General features: G+C 36.5%; 1 protein-coding gene across 6 annotated transcripts in view; it reads left to right on the top strand.

Moving 5' to 3' along the window:
- The window catches only part of LOC129239609 (moesin/ezrin/radixin homolog 1), a 92,150-nt gene extending 76,454 nt beyond the window's left edge, over positions 1 to 15,696 (top strand). For 4 of the 6 annotated variants that reach the window (XM_054875232.1, XM_054875233.1, XM_054875234.1 and 1 more), the window contains 7 exons: positions 4,375 to 4,554; positions 11,699 to 11,827; positions 12,225 to 12,251; positions 12,354 to 13,120; positions 13,188 to 13,575; positions 14,778 to 14,990; positions 15,066 to 15,696. In XM_054875232.1, coding sequence (XP_054731207.1) covers positions 4,375 to 4,554; positions 11,699 to 11,827; positions 12,225 to 12,251; positions 12,354 to 13,120; positions 13,188 to 13,575; positions 14,778 to 14,990; positions 15,066 to 15,230 — 1,869 coding nt within the window. In that variant the 3' untranslated portion in view covers positions 15,231 to 15,696. Of the gene's footprint in view, positions 1 to 4,374; positions 4,555 to 11,698; positions 11,828 to 11,926; positions 11,948 to 12,224; positions 12,252 to 12,353; positions 13,121 to 13,187; positions 13,576 to 14,777; positions 14,991 to 15,065 lie in introns of those variants that run through there. The other 2 variants (XM_054875236.1, XM_054875235.1) reach the window with 2 other exon arrangements.
- Positions 15,697 to 17,365: the final 1,669 nt, after the last annotated feature.

Genomic DNA, 17,365 nt, shown 5'->3' with positions numbered 1-17,365 from the left:
AAAACCCCTTCATTTTTGATTTTTTCTTCCTAAGCTTCTATATGGAAAATTACTTTATAAATGAATGGTGAATAGTTGACAAATGTCGTGCATTCGTTGTACTCGTATGGAGAAATGCGAGATACCGTCAGTGAAAAAATTATAAAAAATCAACGAGAACTTTGGGTCACTTAAAACTGGCACTTTATTATTATATACTAAAATTTAATAGGCTATAAAACTGCGTTTAAGATTTTTGTATATTTTTGTATTTGAGATATTTACACCTATCTAAGATTTTTGTTTCCAAATTCTAATTAAAAAGTTTGAAATTTTGATACAATTTTTTTGAATCGTTATAAATTTTGCACAAAGCTTGAAACTTGGATTTATACGGCCTTTGCTATAGAATGAACTATACTTTTATAAAAAAATAATTAAAATAAAAAAAAAAAAAAAATATATATATATTTATAAGAAAATAGTCAATATTTGCTTTTATAATTTTGTATAATAAATAATAATAAAATAATTAAAATAAAAAAATATATATATATATTTATAAGAAAATAGTCAATATTTGCTTTTATAATTTTGTATAATTTCGGGTATATACCTATAATTGCAATTGCACACTATTATAAAATACATTACCATATGTTTTATATGAGACAAACAAATTGAGGCATGGCCAGTAACATCTTTTTTGTTGTCGAAAAACAATTTAATATTCGAAAATATTGTATACGTTTTTTTTTCCTTTTTTCATTTTTAATCCTATGATTTATTGAGTTTCTCTGCTGACAGATATCCATGGCATTCTGCCATTTGACTGCCAAAAACGACCCGTCCAGCGTATATTCACAATGTATGCAATACTCATATTCAAAGTGCTTCATCACCTCCACTCTTTTAAAGCTTTCTTAGTACCCAATAGGAAAGAATAACCAATAGTTTTTAAGATACTTGCAAGGAGTGTTGATTAGTTTGATGAAATAGAAGTGATGTCGAAAACACTTAACTTGTTGCAATTCGCTTTTACTATGACATCAATATCGTACAAAAGGGGCTTAACCGAAATAGCCACTTATTTAAACAAAATCTAGTATGAACTTTACTGTCACTTTCGTTACCTTTTTTTTACCACCAACTTATATTTTTATTACCTAATTTCTTAAAAATTGTTTTAATAAATATGAAAATTTAAAGCTGATTTATAACAGAAAGCAATTGATGAAAGAAGGAAGTAGCACCTGTAACTCTGTGATAGTGGAGAAAAATTTGAGCGATAGTAGAAAACATTTAGACGGCACCTTTTTTATGTCGTCTTTGACTTTTGTCAAGTAGGCAAATGTAAAATTTTACGCGATAGAGCAACTCATTAAAATTATTGAAACTTATTTTGAAAAAGGTAGATCTTTAAGAACAACATATTGCAAAATTTGTGATTGTTTTTGGTGGAAATAAGCGTCCGAATCAGTCGAAAATTCAGAAGCTGGTGAACAAATTTCAAGAAACTGGTTCTGTCGAGGATAGAAAAAGGTTGGACGACCAAAAACTGGACGTTCTGTTTTGAGAAGCAGCGCAAAGTGTTGCTGAACAAATTTCCACATCGAATCTCAACGTTCTCAACAATTAGGCATTCATGAATCGACGGTTTGGCGGGTTTTACCCGTAGACGTGCTCAGGGTGGACATTTTTCACATATAATTGATAAGAGCCGTATTTTGAAAAAAAAAAAATAGTGAAACTTGATAGAAACAAAATTTTTCATCTTTTATTTTAAAAACAACATTTACGTGCGTCTTTTGAAAGACATTGGGGTGCCTAAAAATATTTTTTTTATATAGTAAATAAATTAAAAAAAAAATATTGTTTTTTTTATTTACAAAATATGGTTTTTTTGTATTTAAAAAAATATTTTTTTTTTATTTAAAAAAATATTGTTTTTTTTATTTATTCGTTTTTGTTTAAAAAAATATTTTTTTTTTATTTAAAAAAATATTGTTTTTTTTATTTCAAAAATATAATTTTTTTTTATTTAAAAAATCATTGTTTTTTTATTTTAAAAAATATTGTTTTTTTTTTAATTTAAAAACAGTATTGTTTTTTTTTTTTATTTAAAAAATATAGTTTTTTTTTATTTAAAAAATATAGTTTTTTATTAAAAAAAAACTCACCTCAGATGCTGGAAGAGCCTTTCCAACAATACCTAAGAAATCAAAATCGGTCGAGATTTGGCTAAGGCAATCAAGCTTTCCTTAAACCTACCTTCCGAAAAAAGTCAAAAATAGCATCAAAAATCTCATTTTGATTACGTTGATAAATCTTTTTAAATATTTTATAAAAACCTTTTAGTCGTAAATTCTTCTTGGAAAATATATTTTTGAAAACTAATTTAATTATAAAAACTAGATTTTTGTTGGTATTTTCATATCGGTTCAACTCGCGTAAATCTTAATATTTTTTTGGAAATATTTTGCCGGAAATCTTAAAATAGACTATAAAACATTTAATAATTCTGATGGAAAAACAACACCGATTTTTTTGTTTGTATAGAGAGTGCTCCCTTATGTGTGTAGATACATATGTTCATGTATTGCTTCAGTTGTCACTCTACGTAGCTTTGAGTAAATTTATTTAATTTCCTGCAGGGTGCGTATCACAATTAACAGTCACATATGTACATGCAAATATGCCTCATACTTACCTATCCAACTTATGGGTTTTGCACACATTTCTATGCGTTGGACGCTGAATGCATTAACCCAGAAACGTTAATTGGATTGAACATTCGCACGTTTGTTGCACGTCCAACTGAAAATTAGACGCTCGCAGAGAAATAAATAACGAACAATGTGAGAGCCAGTACTTTTTCTTTGTCTAACTAGCGGAGAGGTGACGGACATAGGCTAATATGCAAATGTTTTACATCGGTTGAGAAATGTGAACCGTGTTGACTGACATATGATCTCGAAATGGGGCAGTGGCGAAATGGGGAATGGGATGAACGATATTTGAGTGAGAGGAGAGATAGAGAGGGAGAGAGAAATGTGGAGCTTACGTTTAAAGAAATGTGGTAGAGCGGCTTTGAAATATTTATAGAAGAAAAATCTCGAATTTGTTTTAAATTATTATACAAAAAAAGCACGATAGTTCTTAGATATCTTAATTCCATTTCGAAAACCCCCCTCAACGTTAATGCACTAGCACTGCACTGCACTACCCCATGCCACACATCGAGGGCTATAAATTAATTTTAACGCACTTCTCCATTTTTTTCATCGCTGCTGGAACCTGTTTTCGCTGGGTTATGCAAACTTTGCATACCTAAAAGAAAAAAGTACCCGCAAAGCGGTCATGTAAGCGCCATGAAATCCCAAAGCGTTCGTCACATGCTGCAACGCTAGCAGCTGATAAACGCCTGTAACGCGTGCGTTGATTTGCTATTTGAACCTGCTTAGGTACCTTTGTAGTTGTGTATGCGCATACAAACATGCAAATCGACCTGAGTGCAAACATTTTTGTTGACTGCTGTCCGATTGCTAATAAAGAGCGTAAGGCAATGGGCACTGTCTACTTTTTCCAATTGCCCCACCTCTTCCCCAGCGATTGCATGTTAGCTGTATTTTTTTTTGCGTTTTTTTTTCAGTGTGTTTACATTCGATTGTCGTGTATGGCGCGCATGCCTGTGAGCTTGTGTGAGTGTGACATCACGTGCAAGTAAGCGTGACACTCGCTCGACGCTCGCAACTTTCTAATGCCTCTCTGCCTTTGCAGGCGCTCATTTACCTACTAAATATATACTTATGCACATATGCAACTCTGTGCATGCATACAGGTATAAAAGTGGCACCTGTTTCGCGAACTTCCCCACTATGCCGCATTCATACCATACGAAGATTCCTATATTTATCGTTGGCTCTTTGACTTTAATTTGATGAGCTGTTCGTAAATACTTACCCGTAGCAGTGGCAAAACAATCGATAGCGGATTGTAAAATAGATATAAAAAAAGAAATAAAATAAAATCAACACTGATCAATCGATGCATGTACAACACGCAAATTAAATGCCGTTGCATAATCGCAACAACAATAGCAAAATAAAAATAAAACCCCAATTGCCAATTTATCGCTAACCCGCCCATCCGCTTATACCGCCCACCGCTGTGTATGGCAGCTATTTTCAAGCATTTAATGATATTTGTGAATTCCTTTCCGCCAAGCTGCCAATCAGTGCAGGCCATCCTCACTTTCTCAATTTTACACCACCTCTTAAATTTTCACGCAATGTAAGGTGTTTTCCATTTCGATTTTATTTTATTCTGCTGATTTTCGATTATGAAATGAATTTCTTTCTTAACTGTTATTTCTGTTTATTCGTTCTTTTGCAGCTAAATGTACGCGTCACCACCATGGACGCCGAGCTGGAGTTTGCCATACAACACACGACCACCGGCAAACAGCTCTTCGATCAGGTCGTCAAGACAATTGGCCTGCGTGAGGTCTGGTTCTTTGGCCTACAATACACCGACTCAAAGGGTGATTCCACATGGATTAAACTTTACAAAAAGGTAAGAAATGGAAATTTTGTTGTTCAAATTATTAAATATTTTCATTTGTTGTTTTTTTGTTGATTTTTTATACAAACTCGTCTAATGAAACGGGCCATTGAAATAACTCGCAAAAAAATGTTAGGTCCTAGAATAATAAAAAAACGTTCAGGTAGATGACAAAGTTCTTTGTTGTTGTAAAAGCATAAAACGTTCCTCATATAGTTTTGGGTAATGCTGCTGAAGTGACATTTCTTTGTTCAACTTAAATTCGGTCGTTCCGGTTCCGCAAAGTTTCTCTAATGATTACCTATTGCTGGCATTGAAAATATTAGCTGCTGAACAAGTTGTTTTTGGTATTGTTTTAACAGCCTAAAATATCCTTTATCACATTTTGGGAACACTGCTGAATTGATAGGCCTTGCGTCAGATAAAAATCAGTCTTTTGACGTAGATTTCGATGACGTAGATTTGATTCTCGTGTGAGTTTTAGTTAGTTGAACTGCCCAGCCGAAAAGTGCATGCATGAGAAGCGAGGAGGTAATTAAAAGCAAAAAAATAAAAATAATTATTGCTATGACGCGACATGCCCTAGAAAAATAATGCATTATTCTGTGTCCAAAGAATGAATTATATGGTAAATCAATTAAACGTCATTATTTAACCCTAAAGCACACAAGTGAGCCTCTGAGGCTCAAATCTATATCATGACTGCAGTTTCTTCATGGCTTTTAAAAAAAAGTCTTTCATCTTTTTGGTATTCTTCAATATAAGTTCCTTAATTAATTTAGTGTTATTAGTTTTCAAAATATAAATATATTTAATCTCAAAAAAAATTTTTAATATAAATGTTACACATTTACACATATGTGCCTAATGAGCTCCTTCATATTTTTGGGTTATTGTTATGCTATTTCAATTGCAAAAATTTATGTCAATGCAAATTTGGTTCGAATAAAAAAGAATACGTTGATTGTGTCAGTAACTTGTGTAATAATATAAAAAAAAAATTCATAACGGTTGATATAACTACCGTCTGTTTTGATAATCTCTAACGGAATATTGATCATTGTATAGACATTGTTTATGTACGTTCGAAAATTTTTGTATTTATTTTCAATAATTGCTGGGTGGTACAACGTTCGTCATTTCGTTTGGATTATCTTGGTTAGTACAAAATTCATAATTCCGAGATTCTCATATCGAAAATAATTAAAAAAAACATATTTTTTTATAGAAAATGGCGAAAACTAAACTTAGTGATACACAAATTGCACAGGCTTTAGAAAACTCTGTTGAAGAAGAAGAAGAGTTCGTTCTTCCTGATTTTTCTTCTGATTCGGAATCAGAATATGTTTTTTCTGCTTCGGAAATTGAAGATGAGTTTTCAGACGATGGCGCTGAAAATATTGAGGACGCAACAGAAAATATGGCAATTTACAAAGGAAAAGATGGAACTATATGGTCGAAAAGTCCCCCACCAACCTCGAAAATTCGATCTTCCAACAAAATAAAAGGCAAAGTTGATAAGGTTTTATTGCCTCCAGGGAAAACTTTGGAAAATATACTTGATTGCTTCAGACTGTTCATTTCCAATGAAGTTTGTGCACAAATAATCCAATACACTAATCAAGAAGCGGAAAGGGTATATGCTAATCAGTCGATAAAATGGAAAGCACTAGACAATGATGAGTTATTATCTTTCTTCGGACTTCTTATGACAGCAGGACATATGAAATCAAACAATGAAAATTACCGTTTATTTTGGGATCGGCTTTATGGAATAACAATTTTCAAAGCAAGTATGTCAAGTCGCAGATTTGAGGAATTATTGCGTTTTATACGTTTCGATGACAAATTGACCAGATCCTCACGACGACTAGGGGATAAGTTGGCCCCTATTCGAAATATTGGGGATATGGTTAATCACAATTTAGGTAAATATTATATGCCAAGTGAATATTTAGTTGTCGATGAACAACTCATGCCATGTCGAAGCCGCTGTTGCTTTATTCAGTATCAAATTTGGTGGCTGTGTGACAGCAAAAACGCATATCCTCTTCGAGGAATTCCTTATACAGGAAAAGAAGGAAATACGAGAAGTCTTGGCCTTGCTAAAAATGTCGTTGAACGACTTTGTGAACCCTATTACGGGACAAACCGAAATATAACAATGGATAACTATTTCACAAGTAAAGAATTAGCAGAAAACCTTCTTGGTAAAGGACTCACTATCGTTGGAACTTTGAGAAAAAATAAGGCTTGCATCCCGCCTGAATTTTTGCCCAACAGAAAAAGAGCAGTTTCATCTACAATATTTGGCTTTCAGAAAAATATAACTATTGCTTCACATGTTCCAAAAGTCGGCAAGGCAGTTATTTTTTTGTCAACAATGCATCACACATGCAATATTTTGAAAAACGGTGAAAAAAATATTTCAGAAATAAATATGTTTTATAATGAAACCAAGGGTGGTGTTGATACATTCGACCAACTTGTACATGAATACATGACAAAACGCAAAACGAACCGTTGGCCTCTTGCATTTTTTATGAATATGTTGGATGCAGGAGGAATTGCAGCATACATTATATGGACAAAACAAAATTCTTTATGGAACAGCGGAAAGTCTAACCGTCGACACCTTTTTCTCAGAGAACTTTGTGAGCAGTTAGTGGAACCTATGATATTGAAAAGGCAGAAAAAACCACACATGAGAATGGAGACACAAAGCGCAATTTCAGATATTTTGCAAATTCGCAACGATGTATTGCTTGTAAGTAGCAATGACAACAATAATAAAAGAAAACGTTGCTATATTTGCCCTTCAAAAAAAGCAAGAATGCAAAAGCAATGTTGTAAAATTTGTAACAACGTCTGTAATGAGCATTCTCAAACAACCAAAATTTGCCAAAATTGCGAAAACAATAAATGAATTAAATATGTAATGAATAAAAATTTGTCAATTTATGTTTTTTTTCATGAAATAAAGATTTGAGTTATAAAAATACCATTTTATCAATATATTTACTTTTTCTTATATATGAGCCTCAGAGGCTCATTTGTGTGAATTTGTCATTTTTCAAATTGTGTGCTTTAGGGTTAAATATATTCAACGAATGAATATTCAACTGAACAATTTCAATGCGTTATATTATTCATTCACTAATATTTCATTTTCTGATTGATTCTCTAAAAAATAATATTTTACTGTTTGAATTGTTAGGTGATTCACAACGTGTAGGAAGTGTCGTTTGTCTTAAGTCGTAAAGTTTTTAACGGTTAAATAAATATTTGCAAGACGTGGAACCAATATTTTTTTAACTATGTGAAAATTTTTAAAATTACTTGTGAGGTACCTTGTGAACCCTCTAAAACCTAATTTTAACCGTGCAAAGTTCACGATATGCAACATTGCGATACTTACGACACCCCTGTGGGTGTTTTTTAATTAAGTACAAGGTGAAGTCCAAAGTAAACAAGACTGAGCTAAAATAGAAACGACAGGAGCTTTGTTCTGATAACTTCGAGTTTATTTATTCAAAATAGTCCCCTCTGGCCTCGATACACTGTTTTGCGCGATCTAAAAGCTTTTCGAAGGAGTGTTTCAGCTCATTGACCGGAATGTTGTCAGGATGTCGGTACAAGCCTTTTGGATGGCCTCTACGGACGCAAAACGTTTTCATTTCATGGCCAAATCCAATTTTCCGAATAGGTAGAAGTCACAGGGAGCCACATCAGGTGTATGCGGTGAGTGATTGATGGTTAAAATACTATTTATAGTAAAAAAATCAGTCACAAGAGTGGATCGATGGGATGGTGCATTATCATCAATCGCCAAGATAGAAAATTGCATTGACGGTTTAGCCGTGGGGCCTTCCATTCGCCACTTTGACGCTTAGTTTCAGGTTCATGTTTAATGAGGTGTTTCGAATGTTGTATTCTGAATAATTTTTGGTCGTCAGTTGACTTGTGCGGATTAGAACGTGCACAGACCTTTCGTAAGCCCAAATGATCAGTTAAAATACGATAAATCGATGTTTTGGAAATATTCAACTCCGATTCCATGAATTTTAACGACGATTTCGGTTCATTTTTGATCAATTTACGAACAATTTCGATGGAATTTTCGATGAGAACTGATTTTTTTTATGTCCTCACAACCATCTCTGAAACGTGTAAACCACTCATGATGAACTCTGGCACGAGACAGGCAATCATCGCCATAAACTTTCGGTAAACGTTTACTGATTTTAAAACAAAATTTGATATTAGCTCTTTGTTCGAAACTCATTTTTGTACCAATGACACAAACATACTGACACTTTAGACGCAATAACTTCGCTTCTACTGAACCGAATGTCACCAAGCTTTCATTGAAAGTCAGCTAAGGATGTAACTTCCAACGCACAATTCATTAAAAAGATGGCGCCATCAGAAACATTTTTATTACTCCAGTCTTGTTTATTTTGGACTTCACCTTGTACATCGCCTAAATTTAAAATTGAAATTACACATTTTGACAAACAATTATTTCTTTTGCGATTCATCTACGTCACCCAGGGAATAGAATTGCAATGGACGGCAAGTAACGGGTTGAGGGTACCCGTTGTCAAAATTAGAACGCATTTAATAGCATGAAATTGCACAGAATTGCGGCGGATATTTTTACGGCAGCAAAATAATTAGATGAGTTTCTGTTTTCTTTGACGGGTTGCAGACCCAGGGTCGCTTTTCTGATTACTTGAAAGGCCCGTCGCAAGTGGATCAGCTGATCACCACCCATCAACCCCTTACCTGCTGTCTCGCTACAATTCTGTTCCGGACTTCATTGTCGTTTAGAAGACGGTCGATACCGCTTGACGTTTCAGCGTGAATGCATGACGCTATTCACTGTAATTTTGCAACGCAAATGTTGTGAAGGTGATATGAAAGCACCAGCATATAACGGTACCCAAAGAAAAATGCACAATTACTTGAAAATATATTCAACCTTTACGGAAATTGTAATTTATGCGTTAATCATAGATGAAATTATTGTTTTGTTACATTACCTCCCAAATTTATTATAAAGGGTTTTCCAGAGAGGTGTTATTTTGATATTCAAAGAAAAATGATATTTTTTAATATAAATGATCGGATGTTTATTAATAGTGGAAAATAACATCAGGCAAATGACCACCACGGCCACGCTTACAGGACAATATCATTTTCATAAAGTTTTCCAGTACCGAATTGCAAAGTGGTTGCCCTATGTCCTCGATAGCCTTACGAATTCCATCTTTGAAGTATTGAATCGACCCTGAGCTATTGGCGTAGACCTTCTCTTTCACGTGGCCCTGTAGAAAAATGTCACAAGGTGTTAAATCACAAGATCTCGGTGGCCAATTGTGATCACCTCTTCGAGAGATAACACGGTCCGGAAACTTTTCCTGTAAAAGATCAATGGTTTCGTTGCTTGTGTGGCACGTAGCGCCGTCTTGTTGAAACTAAACGTTGTCCAAATCAATACCATCCAATTCCGGTCATAAAAAATCGTTAATCATCTCTCGATAGCGCAATCCTTTCTTGCTTGCTGGTATGACTGTTGAAGTTCGAGCTACGAACAGAATGCAGCACTCCCAGTCTTTCGGTCATAGTTGGTCGTAGGTTTGTTAAAGTGGTGATTCATTCAGAATCCAACTAGCGCTTCCGGACCATTTTGTTGCCACATCCTCGCTACCAATTTGTTGAACGGTTATTTACAACATGCCTATATCCAATCTGTGCGGTTTAAGAACCTTATTAGGTTTTTGACGTCTAACTGACCTGAGTCTCCAGGCGTCCCGTCATTTCATGTTTATAAATGTTGACGTTTGTTTGAGGCTGTAGGTGGGCCATAACGTTTTGCTAATTTTGCATATCTGTCGAGTCTTTCCATCTACAATCCGCGATTCGGAGGTATTTTGCGGAAAATTGTATTCTTGATTGCACCCAGCGTTGTGAATACCGATTCTGGAAGAATGTTGTTCCTGGCAGATCCCCCTCTTGCCGGTCATTAGGCTCCAAATTTCTTCATTCTGGAAATGTAGTCAGCTCCAAGGATGACAGATTTACCACGTATTCACATACTCGTCCAATCAATGATGTTCGGATGACAACGAAATGCTATTGGTTGATTTTTCCCGTATATCACCAACATAATCTTAGTAGTTTTTTCGTAAACAAATAGCTTCATAACCCCAGTTATGTTAGGCCATCACTTGATTCTGTCGAATTCGCTGAGAGCCGGTTAATGCCATGACGAAAATATTTAAAATGTGAGCTCTTTAACAGATCGTTATTCGGCTCTGAGCGAATTTGACAGATTCAGTTGATGGGCTGGCGTCACTTGAGGTGTGTGAAACTGAGATTGTGTTGGTAATATACGAAAGAAATTAACCAATAACATTTCGAGGGGTGTGCTTTGGGGGGGTGTGCGAATGTATTTGTGTGAAATGATTGTGCAGAACTCGGTTGCCGTGTCCCCAAGTGAAGTGGCAGCCAAAGTTCCCCTCAAAATTTTCTTTTTCACCATAGCTAAATAGCCAAGGATGATAGATACCAGGTTTGCTCGTGGGTGGGTATGATGAAAAAAAAATGTTTGAGGGGAACTTTGGATTCTACGTTTTGGGTATGGTGAAAAAAAAATGTTGAGGGGAACTTTGGATTCTACGTCATTCATTTTGTGTTTGACAAAATTTAGCTTTAGCTTAGTAAACACAAATTCGCTCAGAGCCGAATGACGGTCTGCTAGGTAGTACACCTCTAAAAATCTTTCCACCATAGCTAAATAGGAAACCTGGTAAACTATCATCCTTGGGTTAATGCTCAGATCTTGGCCACACCTATAAAAATCTTTTCACCATGAGTCGGCACCACATTTCTGCACCCGACACATGCACACTTTTCTTTCGTACTTGACACAACAGTCATTCGACATTGCCTTAGTTCGGTAATTTAGTATTCGCAATATATTTCGCTTTTCGTATTGTACCATATTTTGTCGTGAATGATCAGTCAACAGTGAAATCCATTTTATTCAACACATTTCTTGTTATAATATTGAATTTTATTACATATTTAAAAATATATTCCCACAATGCACAATAATCAATATTTCTATGCACGAATGGCTTTCGCACAGCCAGAGTCGCCAGCCATAAAGACCATAAAGTATTTGAAGCGGGTTAAGAAGTATGTGGATAAGAAAACAACGGATGGCCACCAACACAGCAATGACATTAGCGACGAAGACGATGATGCCGATGATATGGTGAGCCTGTCGTATTAGAGACCGATGCGTCATATCTTCAGTAGCAAGCAAATACAGATCTCTAGTTTTCGAAATCCGCTTTAGAACTGAATTGGGATGTAGACAACGAGCTAAATGAAAGTAATTTATGTGACCCCAAGTGTTGTTCTTTTTTTATGTGATTACATAATTTGTAATGCCATTTCCAATTTATTGTACGATAGAATCCTCCAATTTATCGTAGTGCTTAGTGTCGGTTTTCCTGTTTATTTGCTCCTTTCATACCTTTTATTATTATCAATATTTTTTTGTTTTTTTTGACTTCACTGAAATTGTGTTTTTACAATATTAAACAATTATTTGTCACCTTGTTCTCATTCTGCCTAATGCACCCTTAAATCGCATCGCGTGTCGATAGACTGGATCAATGCCATTCTCTACATGGGTAAATGTTTTACTAATCTACTGGACTCTCACTAATTTTCCAACCAAATGTGCCTTCGTATGCATAAATAATTAATATTTGTTACCATCTTTCCTTCGGCAGGTGTTGAACCAGGATGTGAAGAAGGAGAACCCCCTGCAGTTCAGATTCCGCGCCAAATTTTATCCGGAAGATGTAGCTGAGGAGCTCATTCAGGACATTACATTGCGTCTATTCTATTTGCAAGTGAAGAATGCCATACTATCCGATGAAATTTACTGTCCACCAGAAACATCCGTACTGTTAGCTTCGTATGCGGTTCAAGCGCGTCACGGCGACTACAACAAGGGTGTGCATACAACCGGCTTTTTGGCCAACGACCGCCTATTGCCACAACGTGTCATCGATCAACACAAAATGTCCAAGGACGAGTGGGAGCAATCGATAATGAACTGGTGGAAGGAGCATCGCGGCATGTTGCGCGAGGACGCCATGATGGAATATTTGAAGATCGCGCAAGATTTGGAGATGTATGGTGTGAATTACTTTGAAATCCGCAACAAGAAGGGCACCGATCTGTGGTTAGGCGTGGACGCGCTCGGCCTCAACATCTACGAACAGGATGACAAGCTGACGCCGAAGATTGGTTTCCCTTGGTCGGAAATTCGTAACATTTCATTTTCGGACAAAAAGTTCATAATCAAGCCAATCGACAAGAAGGCGCCCGACTTTGTCTTCTTTGCGCCACGTGTTCGCATCAACAAACGAATTCTCGCATTGTGCATGGGCAATCACGAACTGTACATGAGACGCCGCAAACCCGATACAATCGATGTACAGCAGATGAAGGCGCAAGCGCGTGAAGAGAAGAATGCCAAGCAGCAGGAGCGGTGAGTTGGTGTTGAGATACCAGAACTAGCGGTTTTATATTAATAATTTGTATATTTTCAATTCCAGTGAGAAACTGCAGTTGGCGCTGGCTGCACGCGAACGTGCCGAGAAGAAGCAGCAAGAGTATGAGGATCGTCTGAAGCAAATGCAAGAGGAAATGGAACGTTCCCAGAAGGATCTGATGGAAGCACAGGAGATGATACGTCGCCTGGAAGAGCAATTGCGTCAATTGCAAGCAGCTAAGGACGAATTGGAGCTGCGCCAGAAGGAACTGCAAGCTATGTTGCAACGCCTTGAAGAGGCCAAGAATATGGAGGCAGTCGAGAAGGCCAAGCTGGAAGAGGAGATCATGGCCAAACAAATGGAAGTACAACGCATTCAAGACGAGGTGAACGCCAAGGATGAAGAGACGAAACGTCTACAAGACGAAGTGGAGGAAGCCAGACGCAAACAGGTATGTGAACGTTTCAAATATAACACTATTTAGCGGGAAGAATAATGCAAAAAAAGAACAAAAAATGTATATTTATGTATACAGATCGCATATATTACAGTCTACTCTCTCCTAAGCGGTGTTCAATGTTCAAGAAGCAATGGACTTTGTTGTAGCAAACTGGTGGAGAGATAGACCTGTATGTGTCTGCAGCGACAGCAAAGCTGCGCTCATGGCCTTAGACGGCTCTCTAACCACTTCAATAGTAGTTGAGTCCTGTAAATACAGGCTGAAATATGTCGATAGAGAAAATATCCTGATGCTAACATGGGTCCCGGGACACATGGGTATCGAGGGTAACGATACCTCTTACTCTTTAACTAGATTGGGCTTTGAGGCCAACTTCTTTGGCCTGGAGGTCGTTCTGCCACTCGCTTCTGCAGCTATCAAAGCCACGGTTAGCAAACGGGTTACTTCAACCCACAAGCGAACTTGGCAGGCTCAGAGAGCCTGCAGAATGGCAAACTGATGTTACCTGTCAAGTCCGACCGACTGTAACAGATCCACCTTTCATTAAACCGAAGGGACTGTAGGCAGCTGGTTGAACTGATGACGGACCACTTTCAATGGGCGAACCACATGGAAAAGATAGGCATCTCAGACAGTGTACTCTGCCCAGCTTGTGAAAAGGAGGATGAGACGGCGGACCACTCTCTGTCCGTCTGCCCGGCCTTCGCTCGAATCAGGCTTAAGGTCTTTGGCGCTGATGTGTTAAGAAGCGATCACCTTGGCTGCTTGGCACCACAAGATCTACTCAAATTCCTTCGGAGGTCGGGTAGATTTAAAATTAAAAAGGGAACCCGAGCGCAGTACATTACACGTGCTAATTATCCTGACAAAAAAAAAAAATAATAAAAAAACGGACACGCGTCATAAGTGAACACTTTTTTTTTATCAATTACCACAAATTCTTATTATTCACTTTTTTACACTTTTCTCATGAGCGGAAACCTCCCGGAAACTCACAAATTTTTCAGTCCCTTAGGTGCCCGCTTAAGAGTACTCTGTACTTAGCACTTTCTTAGGGAAAATAGTAAATTGAAAACTTTAAAGCCAGTCAGCTCGATTTTGCGTTTTGGAAATAAAGCATTCTTCCAGCAAACAATATGATTTTTTTTTGTTTTTGTTATTTTTATAAAAATAAATTATGCTTGTCCGTTTAGGCGGAAGCTGCCGCAGCGCTTTTGGCTGCTTCGTCGACACCCCAGCATCATCACGTGGCAGAGGATGAAAACGAGAATGAGGAAGAGCTCATGAATGGTGATGGCGGCGGCGATGTGTCGCGCGATCTAGACACAGATGAACATATCAAGGACCCCATAGAGGACAGACGCACACTGGCCGAGCGCAACGAGCGCCTGCATGATCAGTTGAAGGTGGGTTTAGACATAATCAACTTTGCATATCTCTTTGAGATCTCTACTAAAAAAATAATCCCCTTATGCATTTAGGCCTTGAAGCAAGACTTGGCACAATCACGTGATGAAACGAAAGAGACGCAAAACGATAAGATTCATCGGGAGAATGTGCGCCAAGGTCGTGACAAGTACAAGACATTGCGCGAAATACGAAAAGGCAACACAAAGCGTCGTGTGGATCAATTCGAAAATATGTAAATTGGAAGTGGAGTTGGGTGCACAGTGTTCAAGGATGACTGGTAAGACTAGGATGCCAGTCTTTTGTATAGAACAGCAGGATTATAACAGAAGCGACTACTTTAACACAACAAATACAATATACAGCATCCAATCAACCAACTAACTGAAAACACTCCTACATTCGATCAGCTGCATCTAAGTTGCATCGTTATTTAGAAGCAAAATTTACTGTTTACAAAACATACAAACAACAACAAAAATATATGAAAAAATAAGCATAATATTTGATACAATTTTGATAAGATGTCGCAAAGTAGATGAACCCCTAAAAAAACAAAAAACATAAACGCTTACAAATCAAATTCATAAAAACAATCAAATGCATTTTCTTACCTTTTTGGATAAAGAATAAAACAAAATAAATCGAAGGATTGTTGTTCCTCCTAAATGTGTTTTGACGATTTGATTGTAAAATCGTTTACAATTCTTTTGTTTTTGATTTATTTATTCTTTCTTAATTTGCGTATTAATCTTTGTTCTTTTGGCATAAAAATTCGAAACATGGTTAGAAGAGAAGAATAAAAAATGAAAGTGTGCGAAAAGCAAAACAAAAAAAAGTAGTTTTGAATTTGTATTAAAGCATTGTTCCCACGCGATACTAAAATGTCAATTGTTTTTTTTTTTTATTACAATTTTCAACACCAAATTGCAAGTGTGAAAAACGCCGCCAATCAACAAATTTTTCTTGAATCGTTCCGTCTTCTTAATTATTTTATTATTGAGTACCAACTTTATATATACATACAGTTATATATAAATTGTATTTTTTTGAAAACAACAAAAAAAAAACGAAAAAAACTTTTAAATGATATAAATACTTTAAGGTATAGTTGTTCTATTATATAATTATTACACATTATTATTAAATAACAGTACTATTAATTTGAAAGGATAAATGGAAAGCTAATCATTCAAACAAGAGAAATAGAGCAACGGGAATCCATTTGCATTAAAAAATTGTTAATATTACTTGGCAGAATAATTATATTATACATAATATAATAAAATAAAAATAAACTATTGTATTATTAGAGAAAAAACAAAAGCCCAACAAAAGACAACCGAAGGTTTTGCGTAGCGGGAAACAAATTGGGGGTGTTGAAAATCACCACAAGCAAGAAATAATCACACACACACAGTTAAATAGCGCCGGTGTTTACAGCAAAACGTGCTCTCTCACTTTTTGATTTGCCTACCAAGTGATGTGGTGAGTGAAATTGAGTCAACCTGTAAACCGTTCTAAGTCACTAGCCAATCACATGATAGTTTATAATTCGTTCTCACAACAGTCGGTCGTCAGCAGCATTCCCCGTATATGCGTGGGGAATATTAATGCTACTACAACAACTACAACAAGCACATAGTTTATAATTGGCTTATACCGGCGAAGAGATTGCAGGTGCGCGTTGCAGTATCAAGGAGCCATAGCGTCCCCTTTATAGTCCGGGAGCCAGGGGTCGATTTTGGACTGCGTTCTTACACCGTTAAATTCTTGACTACACTTGTGATTTCGCTTTCATGAATAACGAAAGTGAACGTCAGCTGGCGCACCCGCGGTGGGTGTGATTGTGGGAGAGTACGAAACGAGTCGAAAAAAAATGTCTACCAACTCATTTTATACCGGCTGAAATTTTTTTTGAGTATTGTTGACATTTAGTAGAATAAAAAAAAAATAGTCAGCTGCGCGGTAGAGGGGAGAAAATACGTCAGCTGAACAAGCGAACTTGTAAAATAAATTGAAAAGTAAAACTACTTTATGTCGATTGAAATTTTTTTACATAATTTTGGACACATTTGCGTTTATAGCGGTGGGAAGACCGTCAGCCGCAGCATTGAAAATTCCGGAATGATACATTCTTGCTTCGGCTGACTTTTTAATTTATTTTACAAGTTCGACTGTTCAGCTGACGTATTTCCCCCCCCTCTACGGCGCAGCTGACTATTTCTTTTAATCTACTAAATGTCAACAATACTCAAACAATATTTCAGCCGGTATTAAATGAGTTGTTAAACATTTTTTTCGACACGTTTCGCAGCATCCCACGCACGTACCCACCGCTACTGGACCAGCTGACGGTTGATTTCGTCATCCA

This window comes from Anastrepha obliqua, chromosome 2 (assembly GCF_027943255.1).
Source record: "Anastrepha obliqua isolate idAnaObli1 chromosome 2, idAnaObli1_1.0, whole genome shotgun sequence".
NCBI lineage: Eukaryota > Metazoa > Arthropoda > Insecta > Diptera > Tephritidae > Anastrepha > Anastrepha obliqua.
The sequence above is the reverse complement of the archived record's forward strand: the minus strand, read 5'-3'. Positions and strand labels throughout refer to the sequence as shown.